This window comes from Myxocyprinus asiaticus, chromosome 4 (assembly GCF_019703515.2).
Source record: "Myxocyprinus asiaticus isolate MX2 ecotype Aquarium Trade chromosome 4, UBuf_Myxa_2, whole genome shotgun sequence".
Classification (NCBI taxonomy): domain Eukaryota; kingdom Metazoa; phylum Chordata; class Actinopteri; order Cypriniformes; family Catostomidae; genus Myxocyprinus; species Myxocyprinus asiaticus.
Window position 1 is genome coordinate 40463080 of NC_059347.1, and position 23506 is coordinate 40486585.

Below are 23506 nucleotides of genomic sequence, written 5' to 3' on the forward strand. Positions count from 1 at the left end.
GGTCCTACACTGGTCCACAGTGGTCATATTCATAACATTTAGAGTTATGTTACCTACAAGAACACATTTAGAATTTGAAATAAATGTACTGGAAAATATTCACTTTTAATGGTATTATCCTTAGCGTTATTTCCTAGAATCTAGGCCAGAATCATATTGTTTGTTTCAGAGAGCATTTAGGATGACAAATCCTTTTGAAAAACATAAAACATCATGCAAGGATAGATTATGGTCCTGTTAGATCCTGAGGCAACAGCCTCTTTGGCAAAATGCATTGTCTTTGCTCTTATTTTTTTATGTGCTAATATATAAATACACACAAACACACACACACAAATATAAACTCAGCAAAAAAGAAATGTCCCTTTTTCAGGACACTGTATTTTAAAGATAATTTTGTAAAAATCCAAATAACTTTACATATCTTTATTTTAAAGGGTTTAAACAATGTTTTCCATGCTTGTTCAATGAACCATAAACAATTAATAAACATGCACCTGTGGAACAGTCGTTAAGATACTAACAGCTTACAGACGGTGGGCAATTAAGGTCACAGTTATAAAAACTGACTCTGAAAACACCAAAAGAAAGATGCCCAGGATTCTTGATCATCTGCGTGAACGTGCGAGGACTGCAGCTGTGGCCAGGGCAATAAATTGCAATGTCCGTACTGTGAGAAGCCTAAGACAGTGCTACAGGGAGACAGGAAGGACAGCTGATCATCTTCGCAGTGGCAGACCACGTGTTACAACACCTGCACAGGATCGGTACATCCGAATATCACACCTGCGGGACAGGTACAGGATGGCAACAACAATTGCCCGAGTTACACCAGGAATGCACGATCCCTCCATCAGTGCTCAGACTGTCCGCAATAGGCTGAGAGAGGCTGAACTGAGGGCTTATAGGCCTGTTGTAAGGCAGGTCCTTACCAGACATCATCGGCAACAATGTCGCCTATGGGCACAAACCCACATTCGCTGGATCAGACAGGACTGGCAAAAAGTGCTCTTCACTGACAAGTCGTGGTTTTGTCTCACCAGGGGTGATGGTCAAACTTGTGTTTATCATCGAAGGAATGAGCATTACACCGAGGCCTGGACGATTTGGAGATGGAGGGTCCATCATGGTCTGGGGCGGTGTGTCACAGCATCATTGGACTGAGCTTGTTGTCATTGCATGCAATCTCAATGCTGTGCATTACAGGGAAGACATCCTCCTCCCTTATGTGGTACCCTTCCTGCAGGCTCATCCTGACATGACCCTCCAGCATGACAATGCCACCAGCCATACTGCTCGTTCTGTGCATGATTTCCTGCAAGACAGGAATGTCAGTATTCAGCCATGGCCAGCGAAGAGCCCGGATCTCAATCCCATTGAGCACATCTGGGACCTGTTGGATTGGAGGGTGAGGGCTAGGGCCATTCCCCCCAGAAATGTCCGGGAACTTGCAAGTGCCTTGGTGGAAGAGTGGGGTAACATCTCACAGCAACAACTGGCAAATCTGGTGCAGTCCATGAGGAGGAGATGCACTGCAGTTCTTAATGCAGCTGGTGGCCACACCAGATATCTACTGTTACTTTTGACCCCATAACACATGACAGTTATTTGAACTCACTGTGTAATGTCAAGTCTAATAATATACTGGTCCAGAGAGAATCTGCAAGGTTTTTCTTGTGTGTGTGTGTGTGTGCATGCAGATTTTGGGATGGATTTTAAATATGGTAAAATGCATTAAATAGAGCTGAGAGTCCTATAATCTTATTGGGAGCAGAATCAATCAATTCTACTGAAGACTGCAGTTTGGCAATTTTGTGCAGATTCCGTGTGGGCTTGAGAATGTCAATATTATCTACAATATATAAATCATATTCAGTCATTTTGATATATTAGAAGAAAAGGTTCAAATCAAACATCAAAATTACAATCAAACAAGACAAAAATGTGCTGCCATTGTGATAAAACTTTTATCAGATGAGCAATTCACAGAGGCTGAGGTCACTCAAACATGATCTAATATGATTTAAAATTCTATAAAATCTCAATTTATGAGGGGGAAAAGCTATTTACATTTTATGAGGTAAAAAAAAAAAAACATACACAAAAAAAAAAAGTGTACTATCATTAGTGAAGTAAACAAACATATCAAACATATATCAAAACCAAAAAATTTAAAGAATACAAATGTACATCAAATGTTTATAATAAAAGTGAAGGGGGATTATGTCCTGCATGGTTCTTTCCCCCATGGGTTTTAATATCACAGTGCAGTATCAAGTAGAAGGCATAAACTTTTTTTGCCTGTTTTCTACACACAGATTATTTAAAATTCAATAAATTATCCAGGACATTTCTCCGTCCATTTCTGGAAAACAGAGAAATAATATTTAAGATTCCTAAAACGACATCTGCAGTTTAGTCTAGTTTTGCCATGGCTGCTTCAGACGTTTTGGATACATTTGAAATTACACCACAGTGGTAGACAGAGCATGGAAGCACATCTAAAATCACACTCTTCTTTTACACATTCATCCTAATTCCTATGAACTTAAATAGAAAAAAATGTATCTAGGCAATAAATCTTTCTATTTCCTCCAATACAGGCTACACCACGAAGGATGATTTCTGTCTGAATTCCCCCTGAAACAGGCACAGACAAAATATTTCCAGATTAAATATAATTATTTACCTGTACCAGTATGCACAATTAGGAATACAGAATATTTGTTTTGGCACTTTTCCAAATCAGCTATGTTGTATTAATTCCATTGCATACGCTTCATATCATTTACACAACTAAGCAAGGTGAGTAATACTTACATCCACATCTTCTGTTCTAGGCTGTGTATAAACAGCTGTCTTTGGCCTGCTGTGAGAGAGAATTTACATCCTTTTATTAAGGTTTAAGGTTTCATATAAATCCAAGATAAATAGTATTGCCCAGTACTAAAGTTTATTATTATTTTTTTATATTTTTGTCGTCAAGTTATTAATCTGCATTAACAGTATGGAAAATAAATGTCCAAAAAAACAAAACAAAAAAAAAAAAACTTACCTTTCAGCCATTTCTGTGGAGGGCAAAAAAAAAAAAAAAAAAAAAGTCAGAAATCAGTCTGATCACTTTGGATAAAAATTTCAAATTCTTCTACTCACTTCATCCCTCTTTCATACACACATACACGCACACACACACACACACACACACGCGCGCGCGCGTGCGCGCAAACGCAAACAAAAACACACACATCATGTACAAGAACTTACTTGGTAGATATCCCTTCTTATTGGCATACCAGAGTCCAAAGAGGAGCAACCCTACCGCCAGCAAAGCAACAATAACCCCCGCAATGATGCCGCCAACATTCAGATCACCTAAAAGAAACAAAATAAAGTGAAGCAAGACATCTGTCAAACAAGTGACTATTATACAGCTGTTTGGAGAAGGAAATTTCTGTGTAAAATGTATGACACTACATTCTAATTTTGGAATTATTAAACAACCACTATTATTTATAAATGTTTTCACTATTCATTTATTCACACTGTTATATACTGTCATTCACCACAAAACAGATGTCAACAGCCAGGCCGTAGCAAGGAATTCTGGGCCCCCTGACTGTATATTGGTCTGGGTCCCTTTCATATTATAAAATATAGTTAAAAATTTGTTGTGGGCCCCCCTTTACCTGTGGGTCCCTAGAATCGTTACCACCTTTCACCCCATTAGCTACAGCCAACCCTTTCTTACCAAAAATTGCTATTTTCCTTAGGTATGTCAAAACCAGTGACCAATTATCTCATATTACTGAATTACAAATGGTGCATTGAAATTTCATTCTGTTTGATATTTTATTTTAAAACACTGGAACTCAAAATCAATTATTGCTTGGTGACATTGGCTTTATGTTGGGAAATATAAAAAAACTAAAAAAAAAACTGAAATATCTTGCTTGCGAAAGTATTCAACCCCTGTGCTGTGGAAGCTGCCAGGTTACACCGATGAAAGAAATTGCCCTAACGAGGACACAATTACTTTACCATTGGCATCCACCTGTGAATCATTAAAGTTGCAATCACATTTTCTGGATAAAAAAACCCATTGTTCAAGGATCATTGGTCATGCTGTGAATCTGAAAGAAAATGAAGACCAAAGAGCATTCCACAGAAGTTAAAGTAATAAAAATGCATAGATTAGGGAAAGGGTACAAAATAATATCCAAATGTTATATATCCCAGTGAGCACAGTTGGATCAATAATCAGGAAGTGGAAGCTGCACCACACCACCCAAGCACTGCCAAGAAAAGGCCGTCCCTCAAATTTCAGTGCTCTAACAAAAAGGAGACTGGTAAGAGAAGCCACAGAGAGGCCAACAATCACTTTGAAGGAGCTACAGAGTTCAGTGGCTGGGAGTGGAGTTATGATGCACCAGTCAACCATAACAAGAGCACTGCATAATGCTGGCCTGTATGGGAGGGTGGCAAGAAAGAAGCTGTTACTCAAAAAGTACCATCTGAAAGCACGTCTGGAGTTTGCCAGAAAGCATGTGAGTGACCCAGCTGCGATGTGGGAGAAGGTTTTGTGGTCAGATGAGACCAAGATAGAGCTTTTTGGCCAAAACTCAAAGCGCTATGTGTGGCGCAAACCTAACACTTCCTATGCCTCAAGACACACCATCCCTACAGTGAAGTATGGTGGTGGCAGCATCATGCTGTGGGGATGCTTCTCATCAGCAGGGACTGGGCATCTTGTTAGAATTGAAGGAAGAATGGATGGAGCAAAATATAGAAATATAAGAAATACTGCAAGAGAAACTGATTCAGTCTGCTAAAAAACTGAAGCTTGGGAGGAAATTCACATGTCAGCAGGATAATGATCCCAAGCACAAGGCCAAAGCAACATTTGAGTGGCTCAAGAACAAAAAGATAAATGTCCTACAGTCAGGGTCGGGGAGTAATGGAATACATGTAATGGGATTACGTATTTAAAATACAAAATATAAGTAACTGTATTCCACTACAGTAACAATTTAAATCATTGGTAATTACAATAATTACATTCAAAAAGTATTTTGATCACTGAAGAGATTTAGCATTTTATTGTCATTTGTTTCATTTAATTTTTAATCCTTTCAGATGGAAAACATTTATACATATAAATGCTGTGATCCAAAGTGCATGTGAACAGCGGTGAAACACTTTCTTATGATGTGTTACATTCATACGAGCAGACAGAGAAGTAAGTTTGAAGTAAGTTTGGAGCAAAAGAAATAGAAATAAACCTTGTGTAAACTGTCATTTTTACGCTAAGCTAAAATGCTATTTCTAGACATTTTACATGCACGTTACCAGGCACGATCATATTTTTTATCAAGAAAATTCACAATGGATCATAATTTCTTTTTTCTAGTAAGACCTTTGATATTAGGGAAAAAATCGTATTCTTGATAATAATTTTTGTATTGTTTTCCTGTAAAAATATCTAAAAATCCTTATAGTCAAAACAAGTGAAAAAAATCTACCAGTGCTGAAAAAGTAATCCAAAGTATTTAGAATACGTTACTAACCTTGAGTAATCTAATGGAATATGTTACAAATTACATTTTACAGTATGTATTCTGTAATCTGTAGTGGAATACAAAAGTAACCCTCCCAGTGTCTACAGTGGCCCAGTTAAAGTCCTGATCTCAATCCTATTGAGAATCTGTGGCACTATTTGAAAATTGCAGTCCACAAGTGTCACCCAACCAACCTAAACAACCTGGAGAAAATCTGCTGAGAACAATGGGCCAAAATCACTTCATCACTGTGTGCACAGCTGGTACATATGTACCCAAAAAGACTTACAGCAGTTATTGCAGCAAAAGGTGGCTTGACCAAATATTAATGTGTGGGGGTTGAATACTTATGCAAGCAAGATATTTCAGTTTTTATTTTTCAAAAATATTTTTCCCAACAAAAAAAACAATGTCACCTTACAATAATTGATTTTGAGTTTCAGTGTTTTAAAATAAATATCAATCAGAATGAAATTTCAGTGTACCATTTGTAATTTGGTAATATGAGAGAACTGGTCAGGGGTCTGAATAATTTTGCAAGGCACTGTGTGTGTGTGTGTGTATATATATATATATATATATTCACATCTGGGCCTTTCATATCTCTTTCTGTCCTTGTTAGAGCCAGCTGACCTTTGTCTTTGAAGACTGTAGTGTACACCTTTGTATGAAATCTTCAATTTTTTGGCAATTTCAAGCTTTGTATAGCCTTCATTCCTCAAAACAATGATTGATTGATGAGTTTCTAGAGAAAGCTGTTTCTTTTTTGCCATTTTTGACCTAATATTGACCTTAAGACATGCCAGTCTATTGCATACTGTGGCAACTCAAAAACAAACACAAAGACAATGTTAAGCTTCATTTAACAATCCAAATAGCTTTCAGCTGAGTTGATATGATGGCAAGTGATTTTCTAGTAGCAAATCAGCAATTTAGCATGATTACTCAAGGATCAGATGTTGGAGTGATGGCTGCTGGAAATGGGGCCTGTCTAGATTTGATCAAAAATGACTTTTTTCAAATAGTGATGATGCTGTTTTTTACATCAGTAATGTCCTGACTATACTTTGTGATCAGTTGAATGCCACTTTGGTGAATTAAAGTACCAATTTCCTTCTGAAACAGCACAATCTGTACATTATTCCAAACTTTTGCCTGCTAGTGTATATATATATTTGCTGAGAAAGCCTCTCAAGTAACAATAATTCAGTATATAATGATCAAATAATTTTAAATAGTTATATTTAAATAATTATAAATATATATATATTACAAAAATAATTCATATAATTAAAATGCATTACAATATTGTGGTAGAAGAGTAAAGCATTGATAAGACAAAAGGTGGCTTTAGAAGGCAATATATTTATTTCCGTATTTTTGAACATAAACCTAACATTGACCTACATTCCACAGCAATTCATTTTGCAGTTGAATTGGTCAATCTGTCCAAGATAGATTTATTGTAAGGGCTTTTCTAAGGATGCGTCAATGTACCCTTGCTTTAGACAAATGCTTATAGAGCGAATTGATTGCACTGTGTCATAAACACAGCGTTTTATGTTCGCTGTATCAAGTTAAAGCTAATTTCTGCGGCACTAGCACCACCCAATGAAATTGCAAAAATAAACATTGTTTTCAAAACAGCTTTCTGAATACACCCTCGTCTGCCACTGGTCAAACAAAAAGATAGTCCCACCCCCAACTCACACCATTGGTTGAGTAACGTTGTTGGGGTGGGTCCAAGTGGGTCGCTCAAAACAAACAGAGCAATTTTCAAAGTGCCACAGAAAGACAGTGCTTACAGTTTCAGAGAAAATTAACATATGAATGGCTTACTTACAGTTGCATATTTAGCTGGGATAGGAGAAATAATTTTTACACAGAAAAATGTACATACTGCAGCTTTAAACAGTTTGAAACATAGAAAAACACGTCTCGTGATTACTGCATTCTGAATTGCGTCCAGCTGTGTTTGAACGGTAGTACACATTCTCATCTTATGCTGTCGCTACTGTCATGCAAGCCTGAGTGTGGTTTGTTCTCTGTACAGCTGCTTGTTGCCTATACAGAGTTTCGCTTACTATCCCCCCTGCTGAAAACAGTTGGTACTTCAATCTTAAAATGCTCAGATGGTAGGAATATTCCATTTTACAGTCCTGGGACATGATTAACAGTGTTAATTTGTTTAACACACTATTTTTACAGTAATCACCCCTAATTATTAGATTATTATAAAATTATATATTATATAATTATTTCTGCACACTAACGTAGCTGGAAAATTGTCTATTGTTCATACCAAGTTTCAAATATGTAACTATAACTATGTTTTACTTTACACCTATACTTAAAATATATACTATATAACGGTTGATCATACTATTACTAATAGCTATTGAATGCCTGAAGAAGGTTGTTAAATAGAAACATTGAGAATTTGAGGATTGGCACGCTACGGCAGTATGCAGGTGTAACAGTGGCCAGATGATAGATAGCTGTGCAATGTGTATAAACCTCACTCTCCTGACCTCAAGAGGTGCACTAGTGACTGACAATAGAGGCTGTAGCCTTTAGCCTCCTAGTTAGCGCTCCCGCCTCCCATGCCGGTTCGAGTCCTGTACGGAGTGGGTAGAACAGGAGCGTCACACAGGACTTTATTGTATTGCAACCAGTCGACTGTGAAAAGAAGTTTTATTGGTTTGTTTGTTTGCTTGCATGTGAAATAAAATACAATTTGAGAAGGCAAGTCTGCGTAAACATAAAAAGGTGGAAGAAGCCTTGTGGAAGTGCAGTAGTGCAGTGACAATCCGAGAAAACTGAGCAGTATGAAGCACTTTGTATTTGGATAAAAACAAATCCATTCACTTACAGTAAATCTATTTACTTTAAACTGAGAGCACATCAACTGGTCATTTGTCACACTTATTCTGAATTCCAGTACTGGTCACTGACAGTTTGTAAATGTTTCTAAGCAGTGACAATGGTACTTACGGACATCCATCATCACTATGTCACCGCGCTGAGGGAGGCCCTCTCCATTACTGGCCTCACAGGAATATTTACCGGTATCCATCTTAGACACACTAGGAAACTTCTGATCAGATAAACAAAACAAATAGTAATGTAATTTACCTTACAATAATAAGGAATTATAGATTTAAACATATTCTGGTATTGACCTCATAGGCATTTATTATGCTCTTTTGTGGATGAACACTCACCAGGTTACCATTGAAAACATTCATCTTGTAGGTGAGGTTCCTGAAAGTGGGGAACTTGCTCGGATCCTCAGGGAGGGGAGCGTCATCTTTGTACCACTTGTAGGTTGATGGCGGTGAGCCGACTGGGTCATTACAGGTAAGGAGTATGTTACTGCCAGTTGTCACTGATGAAGGGATTCTGGAGACGGGCTTGGAAGGAGGCACTGTAGAGGGCATTGGGAATTACAATGTTGTTTATGTGTTACATTAATTCATGTTATATTATGAGTGCAGACTGTTGTTGAATATACATCATTAAGCAAATGTTCTGCCTAATATCCTAGTTCATTAAATCATCAAACCCTCTCTAAAAGCTATCCCAGCTACAGGTTACTAAATTTGTTAACACTTAAATATGTTTATATTATACAAGCTATAGGACACTTTTTGATGCCATAGGACTCAGTGTTTGTGATCACCAAACACTAATTGGAAGCGAGAACTTTTCTGATTCAATTTACCAAGGACTGTTAGCTTGATGGTGTTTTCGTCATAGCCATCATTGCTGGATACCTCACAGGTATAATCTCCAGTGTCTTCTCGTGTCACCTTGTTAAACCTCAGTCCTCCATTATACATAGTTATACGACTTTCATATTGAGCTGTTGAAAGGTAGAAAATGCACAATGCTTCATATTTCATTCTCATTTTAAATAGAAATATTCCTGTATAATTTAAATCATTGTATCATACACACAAAACACATTGAATGATATTGCAAAGTTACAAGTGCGTTTACATGCACACCAATATGTTGGAAGACCAAAAATCAGCTTATTAAAAACAAAATCTGTGAACACATGAAAACAGTTTTAACACCATCTATATCAGTGATTCCCAAACTGGGGTACGTGAGGTGATGATGGGGGTATGCAAAAAACATTCTGAGATTTAGTTCTTTCAATTTCATCTCAGTCTAAAATGACATTCAAACCAAGTTCATGCATTTCTCACAGGCAAAACAATTTGCACGTCCTCTAGTGTAGAAACACCAAAATGGTTGTGTCATAATGGTCAGATAAACAGCATGATGCAAATAACCCTATCTTTTGCTGGTAAAAAAAAAAATGCATCTACTCATGCGTGAGTGCGCAACATACGTGATGCAAGTATCTTTTTTCAGCAGCCCAGCACACTGCAAGGTGGCATATTTTCGTTATAGCTAGTAAAATAGATAGGCCTACTTTGCTGTTTTACCAGACTGACACACATCCACAATTTTAGTTTATTTATTTATCGCTGTTTAAAATATAATTTGTATATAAGATGAGATGCATTGGGAGTCATGATTCTGATGGTACAAGTTCATAAGTTTTGATGACAGGTGTCAGATGTCACTCGCACCGGTGCGGCCAAAAATGTTTACACATTCACATGCAGTCATTTTTCCTCGCATTTGCTCACACCCCAGACTAGAGCCTTATTTTTTTTCATTGTTTCACAGTTCCTGACACAGTACTTGCAGCTATTCTTGCATACCGGCTGCTTCCACGATACGATGAGAGGGGAGTCTGCAAGTTATGCAGTAATGTCGTATCTAGCACACCCATCTCATTAATCCATTTATTAAGCCATTTATTCAATATGAATAAGATAAATACAACATGTACAAGACATGTACAAATATAACATGTTTGATATAAAGGAAGTTGCTTTACACTGCTAATTATGTTAAATATACATATTTTCCATATACCTTATGTGAATGTAACTATGTGTTAGACAGAAGCGTTACGCAAAAGGATGGTGAATGTTTGGAGTGGTATGCCACTGTAAAAGGTTTGGGTACCACTTATTTTAATCATCGGATTATTCTCTGCTTTTGACGTCAAAACCTAAACAGGCATGTGCACAACACTTGCGCACATTCGGTAAACTGGTATGAACGCCTGTAAAGGTGTTTATATGAAACATGAAATCAGGGTTATAGGGCAAAATGTACGGATGGTTTTTGGTTAAACTGTTTAAGACCTTACCCCGTTAAAGGAACGCCGTTTAAGGCGTTTACATGACCACACAAATTGGTGGCTTGTTAAGCGTAATCAGTGTACGATTGTGCATATAAACTTGCTCAGTGATAAACTAGATGACAACAGATTTAATAGTAAATTTTTAAACCTACTAGTTGGCTTGCCATCAAAGTAAACGAATGACTGAGAGCCCCTGAGATCCTTGAACTTCCATTCTACTCTGGGCGTTGATCCAAAATCAGCAGTGTAAGTACATTTCAAGTCAGCTCCTGAAATAAAAACAGAGTTACTCTATTTAACCTGATGTGTAAATATGTTTTTCACATCAAACCCTGACACCATATTTCTTGAGCGAGGATCATTCATCGCAGGCAGACCTATACTTAGGCTCTTCAATATTGAAAATACAGTTACAAGATTTCAGATGTATGTTTGTTTTCTAGACCACTACATAAATGATAATTCTTGCGTGCAAAAAAACAAAAAAAAAACAACAAGGTACCACATTCAATTTTACCAAAATTTCTATCTAGCTAAAACTGCTGAATGAGAAATCTGATATGTGTAATATGGCTATTATATGTAGAAACAATGTAAACTGACAAAAAGCCACACACAAAAAGACAAACGATGAAGAGAAAATGAAACTTACCCTCATTCTCCTTCACTTTCACTGAGGGAATACCAACATCAACCGAAAAGGCATGTAGGCCTGTCAATAAAAAGAAAGATATTCAAGCCTTTACTACATCAGCAACAGGAGTTCTTAACATCCATTAAATCAAAATCCTCCAGTTAGGCATTAAGAGTGGAATGAGGTGAATGCGATATTCTATTTGAGATAGAGTATTGTTCATTTGGACAGACTTAGTAAAAGGTAAGAGAGTCATTTCCTGAAACAACTCATAAGTTGCAACTTGCAAAACATTTATCTGTGAGTGTGAGAGCATGTTTCAAGCTGTTAATGATCAACAACCAGCTGTAAATAAGCAATTATGGATAAGACTTTTGGAAGACTTTTAAGTCCATGCAAATATTTAAACATTTAGGAATACAAGGAAGTTCTTCATCATACATCTAATTCTCTTTGCAACACTCTCATCTTCAACAGTAATATTTAGTATCTCCATGGGTTTTAGATGTTTCCATGTTAAGATTACACAAATCCTGTGTAATCCTCCAGTACGTTCAGAGGACCCATAGGTCATTCTGCACAATTGTCAACATATGTTAAAGGGATAGTTCACCCAAAAATGAAACTTCTCTCATCATTTCCTCACCCTCATGCCATCCCAGATGTGTATGAATTTCTTTCTTCAGCAAAACATAAATAAAGATTTTCTGAATAATATCTCAGCTCTGTTGGTCCATTCATTGCAAGTGAATGGTGGCCAGAACTATGAAGCTCAAAAAGCACATAAAGCCACCAATAATGTAATCCATATGACTCCAGTGGTTAAATCCAAGTCTTCAGAAGCTATATGATAAGTGTGGGTGAGAAACTGGTCAATATTTAAGTTTACAGAACTCCACTTTCAAGCAGCCCTCCAAAGTGCTCTTCTTTCCTAAGAGCTCTTTTATTTTTCACAATTCACATTTTTTGTGTATATCGCCACATACTGGGTAGCAAGGAGAATTCATGGTAAAAAATGACTTAAATATTGATTTAAGTGTATTCACATAGCTTCTGAAGACATGGATTTAACCACTGGAGTCGTATGGATTAATTTTATGCTGCTTTGATGTGCTTTTTGGACATTCAAATTTCCGGCCACCATTCACTTGCACTGAATGGACCAACAGAGCTGAAATATTCTTCTTAAAATCTTTGTTTGTGTTCTGCAGAAGAAAGAAAGTCATACACATCTGGAATGGCATGAGGGTAAGTAAATGAAAGAATGTAAATTTTTTGGTGAACTATCCCTATAAAGGTTCAAATGGGTATAATGTGTTTTAGGCTTTGTGTGTGCATACACAAACAGGCTCACTATCTAAGTATCAGGCTGTGAGTGGAAACCATCTTTCCATACAGGAAAAAAATTTGAACGAAGACCAAGGGCACAGCCAGGAAATTACTTTTGGGTTGGCCTCAATAAAAATGGATGGGCCAAGTTTTCGCCCAACTTTTATTTTTTACCAAATTTCACTTAACAACAGAGAACAGATGCATTCAAACAGTTCTTCACACTTTCAGAAATCAGAATTTATGTATTTTTAAACTATTTTATCAATATATATTTGAAGTCAAAGATTATCTCTGATATTCTGGGTGGGCCTGTGTCTAATTTGGGCCACTGGTGAAGACTAACACATTTTGCATGATATTTACTATTAAAATTAATGAGTCAATTTTGACAAATGTGTCTGTAACAACTACATACATTATTCTGTCCTATGTCTTATTGTGTATTTCTATACATACTGTCTTTTATGTAATCTTTTTTATTTTATTTTTTATTTTATTTTTATTCTGTGTCTCATTATCATATTTGTGTTTGTACTGGAAGCTTGTCAAAGAAGACAAATTTGTGCATTCTTGGCAATGTGAGCATACTTGGCATTAAAGCTCTTTCTGATTCTGAAACATGTTTGCACTTTGTTGGGTACCCAAGACCATGTGGGAAACCCATTAATGGCCTAAAACAAGATCATGTTGTTCTGTTAAAATAAGCATAATTTTTGCTACATTGTTACATTACATGCCAACTTATGATTACAAGTCAACTTGTGAAGTTTCATTAAGCAGCAATAATTGTCTACTACTTACAAAAATGTAATCATATGTAAATGGAATGAAACCCATAAAGGGATGTTGAAATACAGCTCCTATGCCATATTTTCCCAACAGTATGTGTAAACATGCGTTTTAATTTCACCATGATATATTAAATGTGATTTTTTTTTTTTATAAAATTGATACATTTGACTGTTGCTCGGGCACTTCATTCAAACACCATCCTTAAAGATTAGTTTTCACATGCACTCGAGGGTTACAGGTATAAGCAAACACGATACTCAAATACTGAATCCATGACAAACATTTCTCTGATTATCAGGAAGTTGTGCAAGTTTGGTATGGAATCATTATGATGCCTTATATATTTGCAAAAAAAATAAAAAAATAAACTATTGCAAAAGACAAAGCTGTGTTTAATTGCAAAAAACAATGTATTTTGTAAACAAAACCCAAGAACTGAGATCCTTTTTTTAATCTGCAACAGACTTTTGGCATCAATTCTTTTGCAACACTTCTTTTTCTTTGAGTTTCACTTTGTGGACAATATTTTTTCTTTGCAATGCTCGTTCGCGGTACCTCTTTCCCCTTGTGGCACTGTTTTGAAATGGGGCGGGGTTTCGTGTCTGACGTCATCACGTGGGGTGTGGCTTATTCACTAGGTCAAGAAGCATGCGCAGTTTACATGCACCATGATGCCCCCTATCTTCAAAGCAAGCGGGCGTGATTAGCAGAGAAATGTCACTGTGATTTAAGGGTTGTCTCATTTTCTCTCAATTCTAACCAAGAATAATATCACGAAAACGGCTCATTTTTAGAGCCGCAATCACCTCTCCCAAAGCATCTGCCTCCTTAGGGGGGGGTGTGCCACTCCCAAAAATAGTACAAAGCAGGTGGCGCAAATGTAAATACCTATAAAACTGAGGTCTGGAGATCCCAAAATGTTGGACCAAGTTTTCAAACGATCTCAACACTCCACTTTCAAATAGGCCACCGAGTGTAGCAACCCCCCTCACAATCCACTCTGGCCAGCAGAAAGGGGACTTGCCAATACATAATCTTGGGTTCTGCCATATGCTCGAGGCAACGTTTAAATAAGTGTCCAATTTGAACAATCTGGACACTTTAGTCCATACCGAGTGTAAATGCGAAATAACGGGGTGTAACTTAACTTTTTCGATTAGTTTGATAGAGATGCTTTGTAATGGCGAAATAGGGGCAAGAACTGCCTGTTCAATAACAAACCAGGGCGGGGCTCTCTCAGGTAGAAGTGACCAATGAGTCAAATGTCTGAGACTGAACGCATAGTAATAAAACAAAATCTTGGGTAGACCTAGCCCTCCTTTGTCAATCAGCCTATGTAACTTATTAAAATGCAATCTGGGACGTTTACCATTCCAAATGAAGGACTTCGCTATGCTATCAAATTGCTTGAAATAAGAGAGGGAGACATCTACAGGGAGAGATTGTAGCAGGTATTTACATTTTGGAATACAATTCATTTTAATAACATTAACCTTCCCAGTCATAGATAAATGTAAAGAAGCCCACCTGCCACATTGCTCGAAAATCTTTTTATTAAAGGGTCAAAATTAACACTAACTAAATCAGACAAATTTGCTGGGAATAAAATCCCCAAATACTTAATGCCCTGTTTGGGCCATTGGAAGGCGCCCGGCTGGAAAGCCGTTACTGGACAGTACGCTGTCAGAGCCAAAGCTTCAGATTTAGACCAACTGACTTTGTATCCTGAGAACTTGGAAAAGGAATTAATAATTCTGTGGAGGCAAGGCATAGATCTAGTAGGTTCAGAGACAAATAATAAAATATCATCTGCGTAAAGCAAAAGCTTATGCGCCACACCTCCCGCCACCACCCCTGGAAAATCATCCTCCCCTCTTATCGCGGCTACTAATGGTTCCAGGGCAAGACAGAACAATAAAGGGGAAAGAGGGCAAGAATTACTGATCTTATGTTACACATTTAAAAATGTATGCTGTATTGGAGCTGGAAACACAGAGTTTGGGAGCAGGTGAGTCAAGCGCTCAATGTTGATGGGCAGTACACAAGGGAAACATCTGAAAAAGATAGCAAGAACCAATAAGTCAATCACTGAACATGAAATAGTATTTTATATGAGTAATATAAGACTGGTCTGCCATAACAGACAAAGGTACAAAAGAATACTAAATATAAATATACATACGATAATGTATTTTATTAAAATATATTAGCAAATGAGAAACCCAATTCTTGCTCAAACTCTAATGTAGAGTATTAGTTTATGGTATATGTTCTTCAGGAATTGTGATTCATATTTCATAAAGGCACTTCTATAGCTATACCGCTGTTCTTCTGCATAATTTTTTTTATTAATAACATTTAAAAACAAGACATAAAGATTATGTTGTGTTGCACTTAAAGTAACAACGTCTTACACTGAATCAAACGACACCATGAAACAGTGCCAAGTGTTTAGATCAGAACTAATCAAAGAATTGATGGCACAAACACATACTCCCCATTATATAAATAGGAGTTTTTAAAAACCTAGTTAAGACAATAGCAGACTGTAACATCTAACGACACAGGCCAGTGGTATTAGCTAAAAAGCTACATGAAGCTCAAAAGCACTGCAACCAGGAAAAAATGAGCACCCTAAAAATGACATTACGTGACATTATTCTTGGTTTATTACAGAATTAGAGAAAATGAGACAAACCTTAAATCACAGTGACATTTTTCTGCCCTTCACGTCCAATTGTTTTGAAGTTAGCGGGCATCATGGTGCATGTAAACTGCGCATGCTCCTTGACCTCGTGAATAAGCCACACTCCACATAATGACGTCAGACACGAAACTCCATGTCAAAACAGTGCCACATAGTGAAGCACAAAGTAGTGATGGGAAGATTGGATCATTTTACTGACTTGGATCTTTGAGTCTCGTTCAGCAAAATGAACGAATCTTTATTAAAGTCATTACATTCATTTGAGCAGAATTAAATTAAAATGTTACATTTTCAATAGCAAAATCCACCCCCCCCCCCCCCCCCAACACGTCTACTTACGCAAACTTTGATTATAGTCCCAATAAGGGAAAAAATGATAATGCCAAGGACAAATTATGAGAAACAGAAAGATTAGTTCACCTCTGGAATCTTCTTGTCATAAAAGAACGAACGACTCAGACCAGATGACTCGAGAGCTGAACTAATCATTTCTGTTTCCTATGTGAGCAAAGCATAGCATATAAGGCTGTCACATGACAAAGAACGAACGACTTGGACAAGACTTTTTTATTGCATCAAACACATACATCGAATAACAACAGTAGGGACATACTGCTAACAAAGGGTCAATTACAAACAAAAGCAACACATAATATATCACAGCGAAAGAATTACATTTTCAATGTGACATCCTTAACAATGTTATATGTTTTGGATGCCTTGGCATTCAGAGGTTTAGACATATTATTAAAAGAAGCAAAAAGGGATTTTACATCAGCAGAACAAATTCTAAAATTAGGTTCAGAATGCATTACTCTGGCTTTGTGAAGAGGAAATTTACTTAGAAGACAAAGTAACAATAAAGTATAGTCAAATTTAGCATCATTAGAACGAATATCTCAAAGAAAAATCTGTTTCTGTAATCTGCACCAATTCGTTAAAACAAAAATAATAACAAGGTAATTTCTGTCCAAAAAGATTTAGAGAAAGGACACTGATAAAACAAATGTAAAACTGATTCTTCTTCCATTTTACAAAAGGAGCACAAGGGGATACATTTTCAAAAATCCTGTTTAAAAGCTTATTGCAAGGGTAATATTTGTGAGTAATTTTGAAATTAAGTTCTCTAATTTTATTTGCGATAAGAAGTTTGTAAGGAGAAATCCATAAATTACTTAAATTAGAGTTTAGGTAATAAATACTCCATTTTGAGCATGCTTTAGAGAGATTTACTTGATTTGAGACAAAAATTACATTTCTTGTCAAGAATATGAATACCATTAACTGAAAGTATAGGAATGTGATCAGACAAGCTAGCATAACTTAGGTGTGCTCTAATTAAAGATTTTAAGCTAAGTGGGATACTTTTAATCACCTTATTGAAGTCTCTTAGAAGACGAAGCACCCTTCAGAGTAATAAGTTCATTAAATGAGAGAAGTTCCCCTTGATTATTGAAGAGATCAGAAATAAAAAGGAAATTTTGTGCCACCCACTTCCTTCAAAAAAAGTGATTTGTTGCCAGACAGAACATTTTCATTATTCCAGATAATACAAGTGTGGGGGGTGAAATTATGTTTAAATGCAATCTTCCAGGGTTCAAGAGCTTGTTTATGAAAATGTGAAAGTTTGATAGGTAATTTGCAGCATTTAAAATTACAAGATAATAAGAATTTAAGGTCACCACATTTTTCAAAAATCAGATTGGTTTTAGATCCCAAGGGTAAATCACTATTAGAGATACATTTCTTTATCCAATTAATCTTAAATGTCTGGTTGATTGTCTGAAATTCCAGTGCATTAAGACCCCCCTCCTTACAGGTTTTTACCAGAGTTTTTCTTTGAACAATTTTTCCAAACAAAACGAAACAGCAGAGAGTTTATACATATAACGAGAGAGCAGGGTATACTAAATGTGATATGCCCTCAGCTTTAGTCAATAAGACTCTCCCGTAAATTTTTAAGTCACTCTGCAGCCAGCAGTTAAGTATCTTTTTTGTTTTGTCTAATTTTGGCTCAATTTTGGTGAAGATGTTCGGAACCTGATTTACATGTCAATCCCAAGATACTTGACACAACGTTTCACCTTAATTCCACAAACAGATGTTTTGTCTGAATCATGCACATACATGATTTCACTCTTCCTGGGATTCACTACCAGCACAGAAGCCTTCGAAAAAATATCTAAATTACTTAAGGCAATTGAAACCTGTGATTCATCTCCAAGAAAGAGGCACATATCATCAGCTAATTGACTGATTATTAGTGTTTTCTCCAATATTTATACCTTCAATGGATGATTTTTTTATGTATAAGCTAAGAAGTTCTGCGGACAGAAGAAAAAGAAAGGGAGAAATGGGACATCCCTGACGGATACCTCGACCAACAGCAAAACAGGGAGAAGTATTAACAGAACTGTTAATACCATTATAAAGAGTGCGTATCATGTTTATAAATGAACTACCAAAACCAAATTTAGACAGTGCTTCAAAGATAAAAGAATGCTCAACAGTGTCAAAGGCTTTGTAAAAGTCAGTAAAAAAAGATAATAGCCTCGACTTGGACAACAAGACTCGAGAGGTGAACCAATCATTTCTGTTTCATGTGTGAGCAATACATAGTGTATACGGCTGTCACGTGACAAAAGAACGAACGACTCGGACCTAAAGAGTTGAAAGGTGAACTAATAATTTCTGTTTCTTGTTCAGCGCCTATGCAGTTTTCACGTAACAAACGAACGGAGGTTGCGCAATGCGCATGCGCGGCCAACACAAAATGAACGGATCACTCTGAGACTACTCGTTCTTCTGAGTCAGTTCATGAACGATCCATCATAAGCACAAAGAGAAATGAAGTGCAGGGGGGAAATAGGTACCGCGAACATTAAAAGGAGCATTGCAAAGAAAAAATACTTTCCGCAAAGTGAAACTCAAAGAAAAAGAAGTGTTGCAAAAGAATTGATGCCAAAAGTCTGTTGCAGATTAAAAAAAGGATCTCAATTCTTGGGTTTCGTTTACAACATACACTCTTAAAGATTTGCTCGTCAAAAAACAGTAAAGAACTGGCAGCAGGGTTGCCAGCATGTTACTGTAAAATTAACAGTGTCTTGCTGTTGCTGAAATTAACAGCTAGATACTGTTTTTACAGCTACAGTATATAACTGTAATTTAGCAGCATAAAGCTGTCAAATTACATACTATCTACTGTTATTGAAATTAATAGCTATGTTCCCAGCATGCACTGCGGCATGAAGAAATTACTTCAATTTTTTACTATTTACTGGTTTATTCTGATGTTGTTTTTGTTGTAGTCTAAGTTACTTGGATTTTAATGTTCAGCTCTTATTTATGTAAAAGTATGTTTGTTAATTGTCACCACTGTTGCGTTTTGTATGCCGAGAGTTGATATCTGTGTGTGTCTTGATAACAACTCCAGTAATGTTGTAAGTTCATCAAAAACATCAAACGCTCAATTTGCTGATATAATTTTGCTGAAATATCCTTTATTGTTTTTGCTTTTATGTTTTTATGTGTAATGCATCACTATTGCCACATATAGTGCCATTTGCAAGGTAGGATCAGATATTCAGTCAAATCTTAGGTTTTATTTTCCAAGTAGCACAGTGGAATAACTTGTGTTTTACTTAAACATATATTGACTGGCTGGAAGAACATAATATAATAATAAAGAAGGTCCAAGGTGCCAGCTCAAGAGATCACTAATCACCATAATGGTGACTTCAGTCAAAACACAACTATTGATAACAAAACAACAACACTAATTAAACTAAGACTTCTATTAAGTCTGAATAAATAATTTTGTATGTTATATATATATATAAATAAATGAAGTGTAATATATATATATATTATATATATACACACACACAATTTTTGTAGCTCCAATGCATTGCCAAAGCACACATACTTATTCAAGCGCAAAGGCTTATGGGTATTTCACCATTATAACCCACAATGCAGTGCTATACTGTAATTTTACTGTGTACAGATTGTTGTTATTGTTTTTTTTTTCATAAAAAATGTACTTACATTTAATATGTACATTGCTTCTAAGGTTGATTTTTTTTTTACTTCTCATTAGACAGACAAGTGAAGGCTGATGTGAGATGATAAAGTACAGAAGTGTTGGTCAGAAACATCATGAACACTAACCATGTGCCACAAACTACAATTTTCATGGGGGGTTTAAAATATACGTTTCAAAATGTCACTATAGCTTTCACCAAGATGATATCATGATTTTAAATGTTCATTTTCCCCTAATGCCTTGCATAGAACAGCTATTTACTGTAAAACTAGTCACTTCACAGTGAGCCTGCTCTTGATCTCCCAGAATGCAACATTTTTAATAGCAAACTATTGTATTTAAGAATCACAGTAGATTGCTGTAGGAATTTGGCCATAAACTTACAGCATTTTTTTACAGTGTACATATTGTTTTTTTGTTTTGTTTTTTGTTTGTTTTTTTTTTTTGCAATTAAACACAGCTTTGTCTTTTGCAATATTTTATTTTATTTTTTGCAAATATATAAGGCATCATATTTACTCCATAGTTTGGGCGCAGATGCAATAATTATTACAGCCTAACAAGGCTGAGAGTCTTCATTCGATAGCAACATAACAGTCACAACCTAAACAACTACTGTGACTATAGTGTTAATGGGGATTTATTTTAAAAACTCAATGTTTATTTTGGTCAAACGGCCTCAAAATGTGTTGTCACAATTCCCTGGTTGTTTACTGAGCTCGGGTTTCGGATGGGGGGTTGAGCAGAGGTGGAATACAGGTTCCAACCATGCCGTGAAAGGTCTTCTTTCACGTTTTAGGGGCCGTTTACGCAACAACTTTTTCAACTAAAAACGGAAAACTTTTTATGCGTTTTGGCTGTTCGTTTACACGACAACGGCGTTTTGGGGCCTGAAAACGCAAACTTCTGAAAACGGGTTTCAAAGTGCAAGTTTTTGAAAACGATGCCATTATCGTCTCCGTGTAAACATACAAAAACGCGAATTTGTGAAAACGATGACATCATGTGCACGCGTATTACGTGTTCAGTCTATAGGCATGCGCGCGAGTACTTCAAAACAACTCGTGAGACATTCAAAATTACAATGGTGGACTACAGGACTGTGTTTGTGCTGCTCAAGACTTGTAGTAATAAAGAATCCTCATCATCCGTCCAGACAAAATTGCTCGATGCTTTGCCATCTTTAGTGTTTGTATTCACCGCTCTGTGGAATAATGCTCATGTGCGCAGGCGCGTAGTGTTTCTTTTTAAAGTGATATCGCCAACTACTGGCCTGGCATGCATAATACAGCGTGTTTAGTCGTTTTCGCGGATCCGTGTGAACGCGAATCTTTTCAAAAACGCAAAGGAAAAACGTTTGCGTTTTTTAGTACATGTACTTTTTTAGTACATCATTGTGGTGATGTGCTAAAAAACGGAAACGTTTTTCCTTTGCGTTTTTGAAAAGTTTCGCGTACAGACGACAACGTTGTCAAAACGATCGCCGTTCACACGGATCCGCGAAAACGACTAAAAAGGCTGTTATGCATGCCAGGCCAGTAGTTGGCGATGCCACTTTATAAAAAAATAAATAAATAAATAAATAATAATAAAAAAAAAACACTATGCGCCTGCGCACATAAGCATTCTTCCACAGAGCGGTGAATACAAACAATGAAGATGGCGAAAGCATCGAGCAATTTTGTCTGGACGGACGATGAGGTTGCTTTATTACTACAATTACTTTGCTGGAGAAGCGTCAATAAACTCAAAATCTTGAGCAGCACAAACACAGTCCTGTAGTCCGCCATTGTAGTTTTAAACGTCTTGCACTTTGTTTTGAAGTACTCGCGCGCATGCCTATAGACTGAACTCTCAAGATTTTTCAATAAACTCTGCTCATTTTTACCATCACTTCGCCTGCTGCCTTCTTCTGTATTTATCTTGGGCTGATAGGAGAGTAAGTTAACATAACAAGCTGTTGATGTTGACTGGTTTTGGATATCAGACAGAACTCTGATATATGGTTATCTTCTGACGGAGAGAGAGGTCTTGTGAACACTGGATCTAACATGCATTTTCACTGCCTCATGTTTTCATATTCTAAGCATATCACTGAATACTGTACATGGCATCACATCTCTGTCTATAGGCTATATACATAAGCAGTGGGGTGAATGAATTGCAGGGTAAAGGAACATCAAATAAAATCAAGTAAATAAATAACATTTAAAATACAAATAAATTTTTCCCATCTGAATCCATTAATTTCAAGATTTTCAAATTGCAGGTTCAGCCTACTGTACAATGTTCACACTCCATACAAAACACTCCAAATGAATAAATTGTTGATTATTGTTATTTGCACAGACACCAGTATTCATATTGATAATTATACATCTCAAATTGATGCCTATCAATCCATCATTCTTTATATAACACGAAATACGCGTGCGCATGATGTCATCGTTTTCACATCGTTTTGTACGTTTACACGGAGACGATAAAGGCATCGTTTTCAAAAACTTGCACTTTGAAACCCGTTTTCAAAAGTTTGCGTTTTCAGGCCCCAAAACGCCATTGTCGTGTAAACGAACAGCCAAAATGCATAAAAAGTTTTCCGTTTTTAGTTGAAAACGTTGTCGTGTAAACGGCCCCTAAATTTCACTAAACGAAAAAAGTAAATCATAACCCATTCAATAAAAAATGCATAGCCTAATCACAGAAACTTAAATATAAAAATAGCAGCCGGCTTTCACAATTCTACACGAAGGCTCACTAATAGTTTACATTAGACTGAAGGCAATGGTCAAAGTAATCCAAGTAATGAAAACATTATGTTAACACGGTTCGAACTGCACAATATTAAAAACATTAATCCTTACATCAATCCCACCTGTGGCTGAAACAGAGATGAACACCAAGGCGAAGACCAACATATCCACTGTGAAATGTCCTCCTTTGAATCCTAAGTATTCCTCTTTTCCCCAAAAAGTTAGTAGAAATTAGAGGGAACTGTGTATTAGCTAGGGCCACACGAAACTGAGTTATACTTCCCTCAAGATAACCTGCAATGTTTAAACTATACACCCTTTCGTGTGTGTGTATGGCTATGTGACCTACTTGTACCAAGTGTGACTGCTTGGCGACATTATGACACGCCCACTTCATAATGCAATGAAAGTAAACAAATTCGAGGAAGAGAATTTACTGGGAAAGGTTTTCAAAA

The 23506-nt window shown here is 36.6% G+C and overlaps 1 protein-coding gene across 1 annotated transcript; it reads right to left on the reverse strand.

Moving 5' to 3' along the window:
* Positions 1–2065: 2065 nt before the first annotated feature.
* LOC127432456 (junctional adhesion molecule A-like) lies at positions 2066–23405 on the reverse strand. Its single transcript, XM_051683565.1, has 9 exons — positions 23174–23405; positions 11441–11500; positions 10941–11057; positions 9280–9420; positions 8780–8982; positions 8550–8652; positions 3265–3372; positions 2821–3068; positions 2066–2640 (listed from the first exon to the last, which is right to left on the reverse strand). The coding sequence occupies exons 1-8, from the start codon at positions 23214–23216 to the stop codon at positions 3052–3054; spliced, it is 792 nt and encodes a 263-aa protein (XP_051539525.1). The 5' UTR covers positions 23217–23405; the 3' UTR covers positions 2066–2640; positions 2821–3051.
* Between the last annotated feature and the right edge of the window lie 101 nt (positions 23406–23506).